General features: G+C 36.5%; 1 protein-coding gene across 3 annotated transcripts in view; it reads right to left on the bottom strand.

Moving 5' to 3' along the window:
* Positions 1 to 19,928, bottom strand: part of ADGRV1 (adhesion G protein-coupled receptor V1) — a 235,322-nt gene that overhangs the window by 70,557 nt on the left and 144,837 nt on the right. For all 3 annotated transcript variants that reach the window (XR_014939100.1, XM_085527985.1, XM_085527984.1), the window contains one exon: positions 3,399 to 3,515. Coding sequence is in view for 2 of the 3 variants with exons in the window: in XM_085527985.1 (XP_085384111.1) it covers positions 3,399 to 3,515 (117 nt within the window). In the remaining variant the exon portion in view is untranslated. The remainder of the gene's footprint in view (positions 1 to 3,398; positions 3,516 to 19,928) is intronic.

Below are 19,928 nucleotides of genomic sequence, written 5' to 3' on the forward strand. Positions count from 1 at the left end.
ATGTGCCCTTTGTTCTGCTTCTGCTGACAGTCCTTTCCTTCTGTCTCTGTGGTCCTTCCCATTCCTGCATTTCTGTCAGCATGTAGATAGTGTAAATACTGATATTGAAGGCAAGCTTACAAAAAGCTAAACATGGAAAAAGAACTATAGTACTGTGCTATGTGTTTTGTTATTGCAATCATTACTAAAATATATAAAATCTAAGTTTGAAGTACTATAATAGTAATATGCAGGAATTACACAGATTAGAACAAAAAGGGCAAGGATGTTGTCCTAGAATCTAGCAATTGAGTATATTTGATCTGGACTACAAAAATGCATGTACATAAGCTGGATCAACTATTTCATCTGGGTTTTCCTATAGACATTACATTAGCTTCCTGGAAGTACTGCTTAGTCACCTTTTGATACTTACATATATAAATATATTAATTTATGCACATCTCATTTCCTAACATTATTATTGTGAGCATGCTGCTCACAATTGACTGTAACACTGACCTACTTCTGTGTGCATTGATCCAGAATGGCACTAGCAGATATGTTTACAGTGATCAGGAGTATGCACTGATGTATACAGCCTCACAGACTGCAATGAGTGCATGAGCAACACAGAATCTGTTCACATATTTTTTTACTGTTTCCCAGACATAGGTATGTAAGTCCCATATATTATTAATTCTGCTGCCTTCCAAATCATGTAACGTGTGTTAGGTATGCAATGCTAAGAAAAACAAACATTTGCATCCCAGGCATTAAAGCTGCCATTTATAAAGCTGCAATGTCCAGATTTTCCAAATTAGTTTGGTTTGCTCCTGTATCCACAGATTTTGCTAATAGTGGTGTGGGGTCCAATTAAGCATGCAAATAATCCTGTTACTCCTTAGGGCTCTGGCACTGTTTCCTCACTGCTTTGGGTGGAAATACTACGGAAGAATGGATAACAGTGATGGCAGAGTGAGATTCTTAATGATATGGATTGCATTGTAACTGAGAAAGGTGCTGTAATTCAAAGGAAATTCCTCCCTCCAGTTTTGTAGAAGAGGACTGACCTGTGTATGTACACATCCCTGTAGCTGAGGCACTATTTATCTAGTGTAAAACAAAGTGAAGATGAAATATGCAATTATTAGAAGGATATACAAGATTCAACTCTGTATCCAAAGTAAGTTATTGAATCCTAATTTTTCCCTTAGTTCAGCTGAGGATTTCACTCCACAAAAATAAACAAACAAACAAACAAATAAATAAATATCTGTTCACCTGAGTCTGTTGACCAGGCATGAACTGTGGTAAGCAAAGAGATGGAAGAGGAAAAACTGGAGCTGTTCCTTCTCCAAGAAATATATGATCATTTTTATAACCTCCAACAGCAGAAACAGAGTCCAGAAAAATTAAGACCAGATAGAAAGTTAATTCATTTAGTTCTGCCATGAGAGAGAGAGAAATTCAAGACCTATTCTCCATCAAGAGTAGTAGATTGTCTCTGAGAGTTGGGTTCATCTACATTTCAGACAGTTTCTTTCCTTTTGAGTGTTTCAAACTTCAGGAATGATTCACAGCTGAAGACCTGCACCCAGAAAAGTGGATATTCCCCTTCAATCCAAGTTTTACTCCTGGCTACTCCTCTCAGCTCATCACTGAACAGGCTATAAAGGGTACTGTCACTCTGAAACTTCATTGTCACCTCAAATTTCAGTGTAAAGTCTTCATGACTAATAGCAATAAGAAGGCCTGCCAAACAAAACGGCACGTATAAATTCTCAACTTGACCAAAGTTTGCTCCAACAAAAAATAACATCAGGTTTCAACTACAGCTGTAAAAATGACCAAATATTAACAACCATCCAAATTTTTTTGTCATTATTAACAATTAATGTTTACAGAAGTAAAAATTTAAAAAGGGAATAATTTGCAACTTAATACAGTCTGAATGTGAGATATCCCAATAAACTGTTAATCTGAAATTATTAATTTCTTTGTAGAAAATAGGAAACATTCAAGAAAACTGAAGTGATTGACAAATGAAGCAACTGAGCAGCTGTGAGAAAGAAAAAAGGTCTACAGGTAGCAAAGTAAATTAGGTAAGTCAGCCTAAGATAAAGTCATAAGCCAACCTAGATACAGGAGATGAAAAAGAATTTCAGTATTGATAGAGTGAGTAGAAATAAACAGCTTCCAGAGATAATGTTTATTTTGGCTAATTGTATATACTCAGGAAAACGAAACACCAAATAAATAAAAGAATATCAAGCATCACTATTGACTGAGCAGTCTAGATCTCTGTACAGTATGAAAAAAATGAAGGACAGTGCTGCATTTTTAGGAATGGTTGCAAAAGTAATGTAATTGACTGACATTATGCTTCCAACTATATCGCAATGTATACACCACATTAAACTGGACCTAAAACACCCATTCACCTCTTCCATTAAGGCTGTGCATGGTTTTAGACTAATTTGTTTATCTCCTTCAAAAACACTGTCTGTGAGGATCAACAGCACACAGGAGCTATTAGACAAGCTCTTCTGGTTTTCAGTGCATGCAGCCTGACAGCAATCTCAGGAAAATGTCAGATACCACATTAATATCACTAGAAGAAAAAGTTGCATTTAGATATGCTCTTAATTTACAATTCCTTTCTTTGTCTGACCACTTGCTTATTGGATAATTGGTGTGGTAGTGTATGTAGCTGCATGTATAAAGCTATGGAGAAATCCTGTCAAAGTAAAAGAAATATAAATGGGATAATTCGTTCAGTATTGCTAAATATGCACTTCTAAAAGAAGGTATGAGAATATATTTTCCAAACAACCTCACAGATTTCTATTTAGACTAAAATAAAACTGCTGCTTCTCTATTACATATTTTACTGTTTACGGTCACAGAAGTTCAGTTTGTTTTTACATCATGTATAGTAGTATATTACATAAAAATTCTGACGCTATGAATGAATATGGTCTTTATTGCAATGCAAACTTATGATGGCATACTTGCTGTATTTCACAAATCTAATTACTAAAATGCTAGTGACTTCAAAAAAGACAATGTAGTTTAACTTCAAGACACTATCTCAAAAGACCAATTACATGCTTAGAAACTTAGTACTTCAGTGTTTTTACTCAATAATGTCTATAGGACAAAGTGAGATATGGAAACTCTTATGCAGTTCTAATAGATACTAGAGGAAAAATTCTTTTTAGTGTTTGAATATTTACCACTAGACCTCTGACACTCTAGAATTAATAAAAAAATAATGTTTCTGTAGTAGCACTAGATTACCAACATATGAGCGCTTACACACACACAAAATAAACACAACCAACATAAATACAGTCTCAGTATCAGTTATTTTAAAGAGGCTTTGGAAAGGGGTGGAAAACAACTATGAGACTAACCTGAATAAGCATCCAGCTGAACTGGCAGAGATAAAGGTAATGTGTTACAGATGCAAGTGCAGAGCAGCTTTCCTCTGAGAGATGCTGGCTTAGGTAAGCAGAGGCCAAAAATGAAATCTGTAGGGAAAATAGAAATAGTTATTGAAGTCAAATTTAATGATTTAAAATAGTAATGATGGGGGTTGCTAGGAAAGGTGAGAAGCAATTTCAAAGTAACACGCTAAATTACAGTTCAAGAGACTGAGAGATACTTTGGAAATTCACATTTACTATTCATTCAAAAGAAATGATCTTTAGCAGTGTCAGCCACGAAACTAGCTTTACAGTTCTTTCAGACAATCTAGTATCCATTACATCCATATCTGAAAATTATGGAGAAATTTAATTTTTATTCTTGAATATTGTTCCCCAGACTACTTACCACAGAATATTAGCTATCAACTTTCAAATTGAGGGTAGGGGTTTTCCTCCATAAAATTAGAAACTATCTTCTGACTTCTGTAAACCCAGAAATTTTATTGGTGGTAAGAATAATAATTTATCGGTGTCATAATTTTTTTTTTTTCCTGTGGTTTTGGTGGGTTTTTATTATTTTATTATTACTTGTCATCTATTAGAATGCTGATTGTTGGCAGAACACAAGAGCTTCAATCTCCTCCAATTCACACCTTTACAGGTCTGATTCTTCCTACACTGTGCAACTGTTAAAAGATAAGGCCCAGAGATTTTTCAGAGTCTGAATCCGGAATGTGTAAGAGCTATTCAAGCTGTAATTTTCAGACATGGTTCATTTCTAGTCTGTCCAGTAAAAAGGAACACACCAATATATGGGCAGCTGTCTCACTGGAAGCTTTTATAGTGCATTTTTTCTACCTCATCAACACATTCTGTGCAATCTCAGAAGATCATATGTGAAACTTTTAGAACTTCTATTAGCTCCCCTACTGATCTCTTAAGATGAAAAAAGAAAAAAGAAAGAAAAAAGAAAGGAAAGGAAAGGAAAGGAAAGGAAAGGAAAGGAAAGGAAAGGAAAGGAAAGGAAAGGAAAGGAAAGGAAAGGAAAGGAAAGGAAAGGAAAGGAAAGGAAAGGAAAGGAAAGGAAAGGAAAGGAAAGGAAAGGAAAGGAAAGGAAAGGAAAGGAAAGGAAAGGAAAGGAAAAGAAAAGAAAAGAAAAGAAAAGAAAAGAAAAGAAAAGAAAAGAAAAGAAAAGAAAAGAAAAGAAAAGAAAAGAAAAGAAAAGAAAAGAAAAGAAAAGAAAAGAAAAGAAAAACACCTGACAAGTAAACTCAAGAGGCATTTTCCTGACTTCCAATGCAGAGACATTATATCCCATCAAATAATATGGTAACACTGGACAAAAGAGAGTAAGCACTTTTACTGCTGCCTAACAGCAGGCAAGGATTTAACACTCACAAAAAGGATACAAATTATTTTCTACAGACAAGCCAAATGTCAAAGGATAATATGTTGGTGGAATGAGCAGCCAATCCATTGTGTAAAGAGTAGAGGTACTCCACCACCAATTTAAATCAGAAACACATCTCAGAATTATTTAGCACTGTCTTCTGTGATTCATTTATTTCTTTTTTTAACGGAGGAAATAATTCAACAAGCAGACTTCATTAAAGATTTACAATGTTCACATAAAGAAAAGTTTGCTTTGCCTACTGAATGCTTGCATTAAGTGGTGATTTTTCCATTCTGTTACAAAGATTATTGGTATTTTGAGAAACAGCCCATTAACTTGCTGGTAGTACAATTTGTAGGCTGTGGAGGCTGCTTCAAAACAGAGTTAGTGAGTGTAAGTTTTCAGGAGATTGGTGGAGAAAGAAGTTGAAGTGCACCAGAAGAGCTGGTATACACCTGGACAAAAAATTGTATTGGGTAACTCACACCCAGTGTCTTTACTGTCCAAATGTCCTTATAAAGACAGGCTATGTATATTGACAAATACTACAGCAGATAGGTATCTCTCACGTAGACAATGTTACCTAAGAATGAAATGGGAGAATATGGATGAGCAGCTAGGCAACAGCTGGAGTAAAAACAATTGTAAGATTGATTTCATGATCTAAAGAAAACAAATGCACTTTCAGTATTTGTTGTGGAGTTCAGGAGTGTTCCAGTAGAAAATGGAGTCTGACCACTGCAACATAGACAGTTGGTTATTAAGAAGTCAATAAACAGCTTAAAACAGGATACAGTTTGTCTAGTGCTGACTGGTGAAACGACTCATTGTCTGGGAGTGGGTTAAACACAACTGTAATGTATTTATCATCCACTAGGAATAAACAAAATAAATTTTTGCACATGTGTATCACTAGCTAGCTCTAATTGTGGCAGCAGGACTTTTCCTAACTTTTGAATAAAAGCATGTACTTAAAACAAACTGAGTACAACACGCAGGAGGTGGGGCTTTATCCTCTTTTGTTCTCTGAAGATTTGTGTTTATGCCAAGAACAGACTGGCACACTGAAGACAAAGCAGGGATGGAAAGAGAAATGCAGACTGACAAATTTGTGGGAACTTGTTTTTGGCACCTCCCTGACTGAAAGAGTTTAGTATCTGCAAAGAAACTGTCACTGCAAGTTTTTTTCCTGTGTTTCAAGAAAAATAGTTTTAGTATTTTTTTGTACATATTTATAAGAGGCATCTTGCTATGTTAACAATTTTCTAACAAAACAGTGCCAAGTGCCCAAAATTTTGCAAGATGAGCATTCTTCTCATAAGCATGACCAAAGTCAATGAGGTAAGATAACAATACAGCTGAAACAGCTACTCAGCTAAGGATTCTTTGTAATTAATATCATTACAGGATTTCAGACAACAAAAAACCAACCAAACAAACAGAGGATAAAGAAGCAAAAACAAACAAACAAAAAAAACAAAAAAAAAACCAACACAAAAACAACCCCAAAACCAACTAGACATTTTTCTCATAGTGCTTGTTAATTTGTATCTTGAGCAGAAGATACTTCACTTAATTTTTAATTGCAATGGGCCAATCTTTTGTAGGGATGAGTCTATTACTTAAAAGGAGAAAGATGTACTATGCATTGGAATAAGTTGTTCCCTCTTGGAACAACAACAAAAAATAATTTTCCTGACATCAATTTTCAGAGTTCTGCTTATAGAGATTACAAACTTGTAAATGTCCCTTCGCAAAATTTTGTTGTGGCATGCTATTTGCTTCTATGAGATTATACACATAATGTTTCTTCCTGCAACTTGTCATTTTTGACCCAAATTGATCTAAGTAGGCATAACAAATGGCTAACTTAGCAGTCTGCTCATTTTTGTTAATAATGCAGTTCGTGCAAAAGATCTTTGTCAGATTTCCTTTGTGACAGTCATTTACTCAGTAAATGAACAAAAGAATACTTCAGTAACATGAAAATATTTAGTCTGAAACTACATACAATGAAATTAGCACCTGAGCAGTTAACCTAAGTCACCAATACCAAAATAAAATAGAATAATACCAGATGATTTAAAAAGTACATTTCTGTAGGTTTTTTTTTTTTCATTTTTAAGCCTTCTGGTTTCCAGCTTGCACACATTTGTGGTCAGTTCATATCTTGTTTTGCTGGAGACCTCTCTTAGGTTAAACATTTCCTTCTCCATGCAGTTGCACTGTCATAAGTTCTGTTCTTCATGTGAAAGTATTTGCAGCCTGTCTATCAGTTTGTTTCCACTCTTCTATAAGAATCCTGCTTTGGTTCTGTCCAAGATTCTCATCCAGCAATTTTCTTATCTCCCTGTTTATCTCAAAAATATTTCTGATATATGGCAGCACCACTGTTATCTCATTATCATCTGGTACAGCTGGTTTTACTTCTCTTTTCCAACTGACTACTTCTTGTCAAGGGATAAATATTTTTCTAACAGCCTACAAGTTATGACCTTTTCCCTTTAATCTTGCAGATGGAGCTGTATTTCATGATTCAGCTTTCAGAGCTATTCAGGTCTTTCTGTACACTGTCCCACTTCCACAGTTCAATGTCAGTGCATCTCTACCTGTTGCTGTCAGCACATTTTGTCTGGGCACACTGCTTTTTGTTCTGAAGACTGGTGCCTTTGGATCAGTGGAGTACTTCTCATTGTTCACTACTCCCACAGCTGTCTTCTTCCCATTGCTGTCTCTTCCTGCATTCATTGGAATAATCCTCTTCTATTATTATTTTACTAATTATGTGACACATCAAGTATTTTACTGTGTTAATCTTATCAAAGAAAACTATCAGAGTAGTCAGGCATGATCTCAGTTTAAACACAGGGGTGGGCTTATTTTCTTCCTTTATTTCTCTGTCTTTTGATAGATTTTTTTTTTTTCCTAATGTTTCATGCTCTTCTGAGACTAAATTAATGGACCCACAGTCAAGATCACTCCTCCTTTTTTAATCTACTACATTTCAGTCCCATAGCAATCTGATTTGGAGGATTTGCTATAAGCACTTGGTGCTAGACCTCCAGGGTCTAACTCTAGCATTTTTGACATCAGGAAAAGGGACCTTTTTGTTCCAACACAGTAATGCACTTCAGTCTTTCAGTCCTCCTTTCTCAGTAGCCACAGCCTTCACGTCATATTATTCACTTTTTTTTTTTTTTTTTTTTTTTTTCCACCACCCTGTCTTATTTCTGATGTAAATCTTCAGAGTCAATATCCATGGCAAGATTTTCATTTTTCTAGTATGGAATCATACTTCATGTGTTTACATATTTCTCCCTCACTGCCCTTTTTTTTTTTTTTTCAGATATTTAAAGTTATTTATCTTTATTTACATAGCTAAAAAATTTGTTAGAAATTTCACTGAAGATTATACTACTGTCATACACTGTGATCACAAAAATGTTCACAACATGTTCACTTATGTCAACTATAGATGATGTGAGGAAATCATTTTCTAAAGCCCATCGGAATCAGTGGTGCTATATTTTGTTTGTTAGACAAATTTACACAGAAAGTAATCGATCCAAGTAAGAGTTGCCTTTGTATATTGTATAAAAAGGAAAAGGGAAGGATGTAAACACTGGAGCAATTTAATACCTATCAGGTAAACAACAGCCAGCTGGGAAGTAAGTTGGCTGAAACAAGAAGAAATATGTAGGAAGAATGAATAAGCTGAATAAAAAGGAGCAGTAATTACAGCTTACTGTGCTGAAATGCCACCATAAGATGAACTTTAAAATGAAGACACAGCATGTGATACATGGAAAGAAACCTTATCTTTAGTTTGAACCATAAAAGTTATAAATTTAAACTGTATACGTCAGACCACAGTGATTGTGTTTGTTTGGGGGCAATTATCACATGTACAAAGCTCAAATTATTTATAGGATTATATAATATCCTTTCACTATGTAAGCAAATCCAGAATTATGCATGGGAAGGAGATGTGAAGGTCTCTGAAGAAACCTAAACATTCATTAACAGCTTCTCAGTATTTTCAGCATTCCTCATTTCTCATATATGCTTTTTTCAAGTGTCAAGGAACTACACACATTTGCAGTGGTACCCTTTGAAAACAAGTGATTCATATTTTCATAAACTCTACAAAAGAGCGGCTTTGAAAATATATTTATCTGCATGTAACATTTCAGGAGTGACAAAGGCCAATAACTCCAAACAGACATTCAAAGTATCAGCACTTCCTCTTTCTTCCACACCTCAGCCTGCACTGCATCTTCCACCAATTGTTTTAAACTTGTTTGAAAGCACTTTATAATAGTGTGTCATCACTTCAGAACTGTTCCACAGAAATGCTGTAAAATTATTGAATTCTGAATGCTTCACTGGAAATACAAACCTTCATTTCTATATTTAAATGAGATTTTCCCTTGATTTTTGTGGCAAATTATAGTGTATCATCTATTCCTGGTCAGAAAATATGCAGCACCCAATAAAGAGGAGAGAAATAATTTATGCTGAAGTCCACAGATAATACATTTACCAACATGAACCAGCCCATCTGAAGATGATGCCCTAATATTCTGCCTGATAGTTCAATAAATATTTTATGAATACATAGGTATATCTGACGTATATCCGACAAGACTCCTTCACAGTACTGTACTTTATGTTGTTTCAATACATAAAGGGCAATAGTTAAATAATAAAGCAGTAAAGTGAAATCAACATTTGTCACAATGTTAGGAACTGTTAAAAACATTTTCATACAGGGAGTACAAATCTAAGAGTAAAAAACATTCCCTTGCATTAGGAGTTCTAAATAGGTAGCACATTGCTGTGGGCTATGCAAGTCCTTAAACAAAAAGCTGTGGAGAAGGGTAACCTAAGCAGATAAAAACAAAAAACAAAAAAAAAACCAAAAAAAAAAACAAGCAGCAGAACACAGCAAGCTCCGGAGCTAGATCTGGCTGTATCTGCCAGCTCCAGGCAGTTTCACTTTCTCATCCAAGCAGGAAGCACCCCCCTGCCTCCTGCATTTCTGCTCAGACTTCCTGATGTTAAAAAAAAAAAAAAAAAAAAAGCAAGAAAAACCCTTTCCCATCAGGAGAAACCAAGCTGCCAATTGAAGAACATGTCAGTATACTCATGTTGCACTTTTATTGTCTATGCAAATTCCTGTCTCACAGAACAAACTCAAAAGCTTTAGAGGTCATCTTCTAGACATAAATGTCTTCATGCATGTCTTACAGAAGATGATTCTAATAGCGGCCATTTCATTTTCCCCATGAAGTGAAACTATTTATAACTATTTATTTCATTATTCATTCCTTTTCAAATAAAAATGTATTTCTTTGTTCCAGTCAGGGCAAGATTATCTCCTTCATCGTACAATTTGTCTGCATGCTTTTCTGTTAAAAAGAACACAACAAAAGAGCCCAGCCTCATGCTATCTGTCCTTTTACCAACACAATTTCATAGGACTATCACTTGCAGAATTGACTGTGCTTTTCCTTTTGTTGGACTTAACTGCAGTGAACAATAACATATGAAAATAAGCACATTAAAACTCCCGTGTCCTCACTGAACTGTTCTCTTCTGCTTTGAATTTACTTTATATGGGTAAAAAAGGGGTACCCTCAAGGATCACAAGGATACTGCTTAATAATAGTGCATATGAATCATATTTTTTTGTTACTGCTTGGTAGGTCAGGACCACACTGATGTGAGCCAAGTGTTCTTTCTGTGTTTGTGTTCTGATATTAAATGCTGAGACAAAAATACCAACAAAGGATGTACCAAAAATTCTGGAGGCTTATGGTCACTAGCAACAATTCTAACTCAGACTTCCTGGAAAAAGTAACAGAAGTAACAGTACAACACACAGAAAGTTTCAGAGCGCACACACACACACACACACACATATACATATATATATTTCTGATATTAAATATATTTATATATATACAACTTAGAAGATTTAAAACACAGTGCTTAACTAGGTCAAAAGAAAAGTTTAAAAACTAGCATTTCACCTCATCTTTTACTCAGTTTTAATGATGCAAAAACAAGGGAGTTAAGTTCCTTTGTGTATTTGCACATACACTACTTGATTTCACTAGTCAATAAACTGTTTCAGAAATTAACATAATATGGAGAGTGGCGCCATACAACTGCCACCAAAAAAAAACCAATATGTGCATTCAGTTTCATTTCTTTTGGCTTCCATCATTATCCTGAGCCTATGTTTTAGTATACATAAGTGCTATATGAACAGAAACTTTGGAATCTGAAAGGTAATTTGCATCGTATGTTTTAGAGACAGTTTTGTTTTAAGACTTATCTGCTTATAGTGTGTTTACCACACACCACTGCAAACTGGTCCCTTGAAATAAGAAAAGCTAAAATAAATTAAAAATCTTGTAATAATGATGGTATATTTACTGCACCTTGACCCACAACACTTTTGTAAATGAGATGCTTTAACTGGCAGCAGAAGAGCTGGCAACTGCAACCATTTTATGAAGTGATTAGCTATCAGCAATCATATGTTACTCATGCTCTTCCCCCAGCTTAGCAAGATGCCGGTTGGTTTCACACTGGGATCACTCTCTGATGTCCTTACTTTCCATACTTTGGAAAGTATAAAAGTACTCCACCTGAGTCTCACTTCAAGATCCTCAGCAACACAACAGTTCTGCCCAAATAATGCAAGCACAAGCTGGGAAAGCCTCTTTTTACAATCATAAAAGGCATATTTGTAGTCTTTTCCAGTCTAAAGTACCCAGACACAGCTCAGGGCACTATGAACATGCTGATTTGGCAGGTGCCAAACAAGCTGTTCTGAGGATGTGCATTTTTTATGGTGGGATTTGACTCCTGCTATTTTCTGTCTAGAAACTCAGATTAGACCTCAAGCAGATCTGCCACAGCAAATTAATTGTCTCTGGAAGCCTCTCAGGTGAGATCTATATATCTAAGTGGTGTATCTCTTCTGGAAAGAGTACAGCGGAGCACAGATGATAAAGGGCCTGAAGCACCACTCTTATGAGGAAAAGCTGAGTGACCTGGCTCTGTTCAGCCTTTAGAAAACAAGACTCAGAGGGGATCTGATCAATATCTGTAAATATCTAAGGTGTGGGAGGCAAAGGGTCGAAGCCAGACTCTTTTCAGCGGTGTGTAGTAATAGGACAAGGGGAAATGGCCGCAAACTGAAGCATATTAAGTTCTGCACAAACATATGCAAGAACTTCTTCACAGTAAGGGTGATGGAGCACCAGAACAGGGTGCCCAGAAAGGCTGTGATGTCTCCTCCTCTGGAGATGTTCAAGACTGGCCTGGATGCCTACCTGCACAACCTGGTCTAGGGAACCTGCTTTGGCAGGTGGGTTGCACTCAATGATCTCTAGAGGTCTCTTCTAGCCCCCACAGTTCTGCAGTTCTGTGACTCCGTGATGGGGTAGAACTGTTACTAATATGATCATTCACTTACTCCATTTCTGAATATAGTTTTTCCTGAACTTCAGATCAGTGAAATAAGTGCACTCAAATTTGACAGTTGGATATTTTATTAGATCTAAGCTGAATTTAGTGCTCTATTCAGGCTTAGACACCTGTGATGTTGGGTAAATAACATAAATGCAAGGGAAAAGCATCTACTGGTGCTTTGTGTAAGTATCTCTCTCACCTTCAGGATTTTTCTAGAGTCATTATCTGAAGTCATAACCATGGCTGAAGTAAACCACAGCTATCAGCCTGCAAGTCTACAGGAGATTTCCTCCATGCATTCCCTCCCAGGCTAATGGCAATATAGAGTAGGGCATCTTCGTCATAAATCAGGGTCAAGATTCAAACAGACTAATCCCCTGGTTAATATTTTATGCATAGTAGCAGAGGTCTTCTATGCTTCTCTATATGACTAGTCAACCAAGAAATATAACTTAAAAAAGGAATAGCGAAGATGTAATCACAGGCATAGAGTATTCCAGCTTCACTATTCTTCAGTAGCAAACCTCCATCTAAAGATTCTTCTCCATATAAGGGTGTGAAAATAATTTTGAGAGATTTTTCCTTTTTTCTTCAGTTAAAATGACCTATGGTGAGCAAAGACTTTTTAGTTAAACTGTTAAGGGTAATCTAAGCCATGTTTACAGAACTATTAGCAGCATAAGCAGCTCAGAAAGCAGATATGCTAAAAATGTAAACTCCAGGAGAAGGCAGCTGCTGGAAAATGGTTATGCTTTTTACCAATACAGAGTGAATGCGAAGTTAAAAAAAAAAAAAAAACAACAAAAAAAAACTTAAAATGAAGGAAATGCTCTTCAGCAAGAACTAACACTTCTTAGCATGGTTCTTACAATGAATAAACAAAAGCACATCCCACAGTCTCATGAAGATCTTGCTTTCTATATGCAAACCTCTTTTTTACTCTTATACCTTGTTGAAGAATATTTCATTCCCTATATTTTTATTATTCGTAATCCTTGATGCTAAAGAAATAATGACATTATTTAAATTTCTATGGTAACTTTTGATCCAGATTTCTAACAAAGGTTCAAATATGACCTACAGAACATTCATTTTGGCAGTATCCATTGTGATACTCCTTTACCTGCCTGCTTTCTCTTTGCACAAGGCTTCATAAAAGAAGAGCATACACCTTCCCTCCCCAGTAGAAGTAGATTATAACACCTTTGTATTTGTTGTTAATGGATAGGTTAACTTTTGAATCCACAAAAACCGATGTGAATTACTAAGTAGCACAGTCTATAAGAAACAGAAAAGATTTAAAATGATTTGAAGATAGGATTTTTCAGACACTATAATAAAACTATAACAAGGATGTCTGACACAAAGTATTAAATAGTATTAAATAATCTCCTAGTACTTGTAATTTATCTGTTCTGTACAGACTCACCTTGTCTGTAAACAAGCTAAGGAAAGAATTAGGTCACTAGAACTCTAAGGAGCAGCTTAGATTAAAAACAGACAAACAAGAAAAATGCATGAGGTATGCCAAAGAGATAAGGATCCTAGAACTGTGACTAACCTTAAAGTAGTAACATAGATTAGGTACCCAGTACAGCTTTTAATACTGAGACAATATTGTAAAAATGCATTCCAGAGCATGGTTCAAGTATTTATAGAATTTAAGAATTGTGTTGCTGATGCCCAGTGCCACAGACTTTGTTCAGAGGTATGGATTTAACTGCTTTTTCAAAACCAGACATGGGAACATTCTCATCTACAGAGAACCCGCAATCAGTGTTTCTGGCAATAAGGGAAAATGAGCTGCAGAGAAAGTCCCTTATTCCTAAAATAACACTCCCTCTGATTTTCTTCATGCAGAATGATTTCTAATATAAATTGTTGGTTATTCTGGAATAAAGTATCTGCACAGAATACTAATCTGAACAATTTACTCTGATGCATACTTTGCTTGATATTTACTTGATATTTAGTGACTAGGAATTCTAGTAAGAATTGGAGAATATAATGCTTTAAGAGTTTCTTACTGATTTAGCTTTGTTCAGTGAATATTAATGCTAAATCAGACACATTTGTGTTGGAAACAAAAAGGAACCTGATGTCAAGATATGAGATCTATGTAAATATCAGTACAGTGAGTACGCTGAACGCCAATTAACTACTTTGCCTAACCTAAGTAGACTTGCAGACAGCAGTCAAAGTCCAGAATTAGCAAAATTTCTCAAAATTAAAGCCAAGTTAAATAAAACACTTTAAAATGATGGTCTTAAGAGGGACTTCTATTAAGGCAGTAATGTACACATAGCTTTTTGTGTACAATGAAAATGAACTAAATATGACCTGTATTTTACCTACAAAACTGTGCACAAGCCTGGCCTTTGTAGGTCCATATAATTTAATCCCTGTTTCTTGGTCAGGATGTACTGTGAAATAATGAAGGAAGCTGAGGGCACACTTCTATGATGTCATTGATCAGCTGCTATTACCACATTCCAGTCTTAATTCTTCACAGTATGAGAGATTATTTTACTAAACTTGTACCAGAGGATGCTGAGAATGAAACTTAAGCATATTCAATGCTTTGTGCACCACTTTGATCACATTTTCACATATTATCACTCACGAGGTTCAAAATTCTGATGGACATTCATGGAACATTGGGATCAATTTAAACTGAGAATGGTTTTCTTTATTCAGAGCAAGATAAATTATAAATTTGTTTTCTACATTTTAAAATTATGTTTGCCTGTTTTGTTTTCCATCAATGCACATACTGCATATTTTTATGCAGTATGGTATAAGAACTGGACAAAATGTGAGATGCAATTCTTTCTACTTCGCATGTGAAACATTTAATAAAAATTCTTGTCTCCATGTGTAGTAATTATAGGAAAAGAGGTATTTTATCTGTCCCAAAACAGCTATTATAGCCCTTATCAAGTGCTTTGGACTCGTCATATCTAGGTACATTTGAATTTTAAGTACTGTACATTTTTTGAAGCTACAGGAAGAAAACAAGTTTTAATAACTTTTAAATGCTGCAACTACAAAGGCATACGTATTCTTGAATTCTCTGATTTACAAATACTTCTCCAGCTGATTCTTTCCAACATTTCTTTATTATTTTAGTAGCTTTAATTTTTGATGTGTGTAATGGTCACAGGATTGACTGATAACCTGAGAGAAGTCACTGGGCTTGCCTTTCCATTTGTCACTTTATATGGCACTCCTTAGTCCAAAAGTACTTCAAATTCATGACCAAGCTCTGACTAAAAGCTAATAAAGTATCCAGCATATCTCAGATCTATAGTACTTAAGCAGGAATAGAAATTCACTTACTAGTACTTAATTTTCAGGATAATCTGTTGACTAGTTTATTCCCACGCTGTTTATGTCAGCTGTGTGGCTGTGCAACAGGCTGCATGCAAGAATGGGTGTGAAACCCCTGCTAGGAAAAATAAAATAGTTGATGACTTCTCAGATAAAAGTGACCAGTTAGAAAAGTGGGTGTACCTTAACTCCAAGTGATGAACAGGAAGGCCTGGGAATCACTGTGCAAATGCAGTTTAGGATTTAGCTCTAATTTAGCAGGGAACATGCAGAACAGATCCTGCATTAGAGGATATGTTCATCTTTCTTCCAGAAAAGCTGGGATTAAGGTATAATTGACCAAAGAGAAAGGTTGTTCTTGGTTTGCAAGGGGTTGTGTGACAAACTAACAAACCTGGATCAACCGCATTAGCAAATTTACTGGGGAAAAAGGCATCTGAAAAAAAAATACAGAATTTACTGTTTCAGCATGAACATCTCCAAACCTGACACGGTTATAAATGAGTCAGTTAAAAACTAGCAGGAAATAGTCAAACTCCCACTAGAGTGAGGAAAAAGTCCATTGCTTCAACATAAAGCTGACAGTATGTTTTCCTCTATTTGTAAGAATGTATTTTAAATGTAAATTCAGATTCTGGACTCTGCTTCTGTCATAAGCCATTTTCAGATGATATGGTCCTTATATTGCAAGGATTCATGCACAGGAACAGGGCCCAAGCAGCTTTCTTAGCAGTCTCAATCCAACCTGCTAGGCAGATAAGACCACTTAGACAGAGATCATTACTTACGCCAGATATGAACAGCTTCAACACTCTTTTTTGATTGCTGGCTATCATGAAAAGGCTCTGGTTATGGGTCTCTTCATGCCATTAGGAAGTGCATCAGCCTATGTGTCTGACAGAGACTGCATTTCCCCTCACACAAAAGCAGTGGTGGGGACTTTACTCATTCTTCATGGCATGGCTGTGCTCAGAGAGCTTCACGCATCACCACAGAAGGGGGCAACAGCTGCTGATGGCTCTTGCCCACTAATTCTAAATCCTTCAGGCTTAAGATTAAAGATCTAATCCCTGGTAACTTCTTATTAATACTACATTTATTACTTCAAGTTACATGTTATGCTGAACCTGCACTGTAGGACAAACAAAGCCCACTTTAATAAGAGAGCAGTTTTGGTGGTACCTTCAGTTTCTTTGCATCAAATTTGACCAAGCGCCAGGTCCTGCATTTTGTCCACAACCCAAGGCAACTCTACAGGCTTGAGGCAGCATGGTTGGAAGGCTGTGTGGAGGAACTGGGCCTTGGGCCGTTGGCTGACACACAGCTAAACATGAGCCAGCAGTGTGCCCAGGTGGCCAAGAAAGCTAGAGGGATCCTGGCTTGCATCAGAAACAGCAAAGGCAGCAGGAGTAGGCACTGTTCGCTCCCCATTAATCTGCTCTGATGGAGCCACACCTTGACTACTGTCTTCAGTTTTGTTCCCCTTGCTACAAGAAAGCCATGAAGGCCCTGGAGTGTGTCCAGAGAAGGGCAATGAATTTGTGAAGGGTCTGAAGCACAAATCTTATGAGTGGCTGAGGGAACTGGGACTGTTCAGCCTGGAGAAGAGGCTTAGGGGAGACATTATTGCACTCTACAAAGACCTGAAAGGAGGCTGTTGTGACATGGGGATCAGCCTCTTCTCCCACATAACTGGAGACAAGAGGTGATGCCCTCAAGCTGCAACAGGGAAGGCTCAGGTTGGATATTATGAAAAATTTATTCTCTGAAAGAATGGCCAGGTGCTGGATCAGGCTGCCTGGGGGGAAGGTGGAATCACCAACCCTGGAGGTGTTCAGGAGCCAATCAGATGTTGTACTAAGGGGCATGGCTTAGTGGGGAAATATATCTCATAGGTGGATGCTTGGACTAGATGATCTTGGAGGTATTTTCCAACCTTGTCAATTATCTAACTCTATGAAATTAAAAACAGGAAGAGTAACTAGAAACATTTCAAATTCATTTCCTTGTACAAATACTGTTTTTAGACAGGAAGAAATTCAAAGGCAACAAAAATCATACATGACATGAAGTCAAAACAACAGGGAAATGTCACAGTGATAGGGAATTTTTAGGCTCAAATGCAATGTCCTCTACTGTATCTTTCAGAACAATAATGAAAGCTTGTGTCCCTACTACCTGAATATCTAGCATGATTAAAAAAAATAAAATAAAATCCCACGGCAGTAAAACTGATATCCAGAGCATTCTATATACCACTAGCTGACTGTCAGAAAACATGCTACAGGAATCTGCTGGGACTTTATAGGATGTGTACTGTGTAATGTAGTACAACGAGAAATTCTCTTCCAAAAGCACTAATGATACAGCATTAAGAGTATGAGATCTTTGGTTTGCTGTTTTTGTTTGTTTTCTTGTTTGTTGTTTTTTTCCTGGGTATGTTTTAAACACTGAGAATCTTCCCATCACTCGCAGCAAAGAAATCAGTTTTCCCTTGACAGGAAAAGAGTCAAACAGCTGAAGATATAAGTTCTTTAAAAAGAGCTGTTTGTGAGCTGACAGATGCTTAGCCCAGTTTGCATTACTCCACTGAAGTGACTACAGATCCTCTGCAGCTCTGTGACTGTAAAACTGAGTACTGTTTACATTCAGTAGGTCCCAAGCAATGAGCATTTCTCACATATGTGAGATGTGTGGTAATTTTGCAGGCAAAAGAGCCAAGACAGAAAATAGTTCTGAAAAACAGCTTTGAAGAACATACACTTAAATCAAACATGCAAGGAGAAAAAGCCAAACAGAATGGTTTTGTGTATGAGTAGCATATACAAGATGGCTAACGCCTTCTTTACTTAACTGATAATTCTAAAGCAATTAGTCACCACATTTACTTTAAATAAGTGAACAAAGGCACTTTTTCTGTAGCCTCTTGTTTTAGGAACATGCCCTTATCTTTATTGCAACACAAACCAAACGCAGAGCAGGTTTGTGTTAAACAGTCACACATCTTAAACCAATCACATTTTAGAGATTGTTTCTGTATTTGGACACAACATTTTGCCTATTCCTGCAGAAACATGGATGTTTTTGCTGTGACCAACTGCTTCCTATATTCAACCATAATAATAATAGCAAATACTCTCCTCAGACCCCTCCCATGTGTTAAATTAATCAACATCATTAGGTCAAAAGTGCATAAGTAGCTTATGCACATTAATTTATTCACTGTCATGACCACACTGCCACATATTTGGCCTGCTTTTATGCTTCTCCTTAATATGCTCACAGAGTCAATTATTCTAATTGAAAAAACCTTAACTGAATTTTGCCATTTCAAAGAAAAACAAAACAAAACAAAACAAATGTTAATTTGCTTAGTTAACCTCTGTTAAGTAAGGAACTGCAGAAGTCCTTTCCTGCTCTCTCCCTCTGCACCTTCTCACCTCAAAGAGTTAGGCTAACAAATAGTCCACACACCCCTTGGCACAGTGAGGGCAGACTTGCCATGCCTGGCAATTAACCTGTGTTGCACAACATCAGCTAGTATTTCTACTATAGCAAGCACACAGATGTGATTTCATCTGCCTTGTGCTTCAAGTTCAGCTGAATGTGAGCTAGCACTAGATAAAAAGCTATGCAGTTGGACTATCTATCTCTAGTCCTTGAGCACATAAGTCTTGCTGAGATGCTGAGTCCCATGCTAGTTTAAACACAAAGCAACTCCAACTGCAGCTAAACAATTTTTGTCAGCTCTGGCCTGAATCCAGACTGTGCCATTTGAAGTCTGTACTTGTTTCTGCCAGAAAAGGACTACATAGGCATGTCCTTGCTCTCTCAGATCTCTCAGAATTAAATGTCACTGGAAAAGATAAGGCTCATGCACTTTATCTTTTGCATTGCATAGCCAGTAGGATGGGAGTTCAAGGAAAAGTATTAGGCAAACAGGTTGAGTTCTCCTGAATTTTTCCAGAAATATCAAGCTGCCCTTTTATGTCAGTGGCATCCAACACAACTTAGATTGTAGCAAGGCCATTTGGCAAAGTAGTACCTTTCTGAGAACCAGATAATTAGAAAAAAAATAAAAAATAAAATACAGAAGCTGAGAAACAGAACCTCTTCATCAGTACTTCATCAGGAAAAATAAAAATAAAAAATCACATTATAAGACTTGTCTGGTTTCTCCAGCTGTGATGGCTGATGTAATAAAATACATTATCTCATCCCAGAGGCTGTTTTTTGTCAGCAAGCTACAGTGACAATGGTATTATTCCATGAATCACACTGAAATTTAGCATATCCTCATGAGA

The sequence above is a fragment of the Coturnix japonica genome, chromosome Z (genome assembly GCF_054131305.1).
Source record: "Coturnix japonica strain WE chromosome Z, WE-NBRP24, whole genome shotgun sequence".
Classification (NCBI taxonomy): domain Eukaryota; kingdom Metazoa; phylum Chordata; class Aves; order Galliformes; family Phasianidae; genus Coturnix; species Coturnix japonica.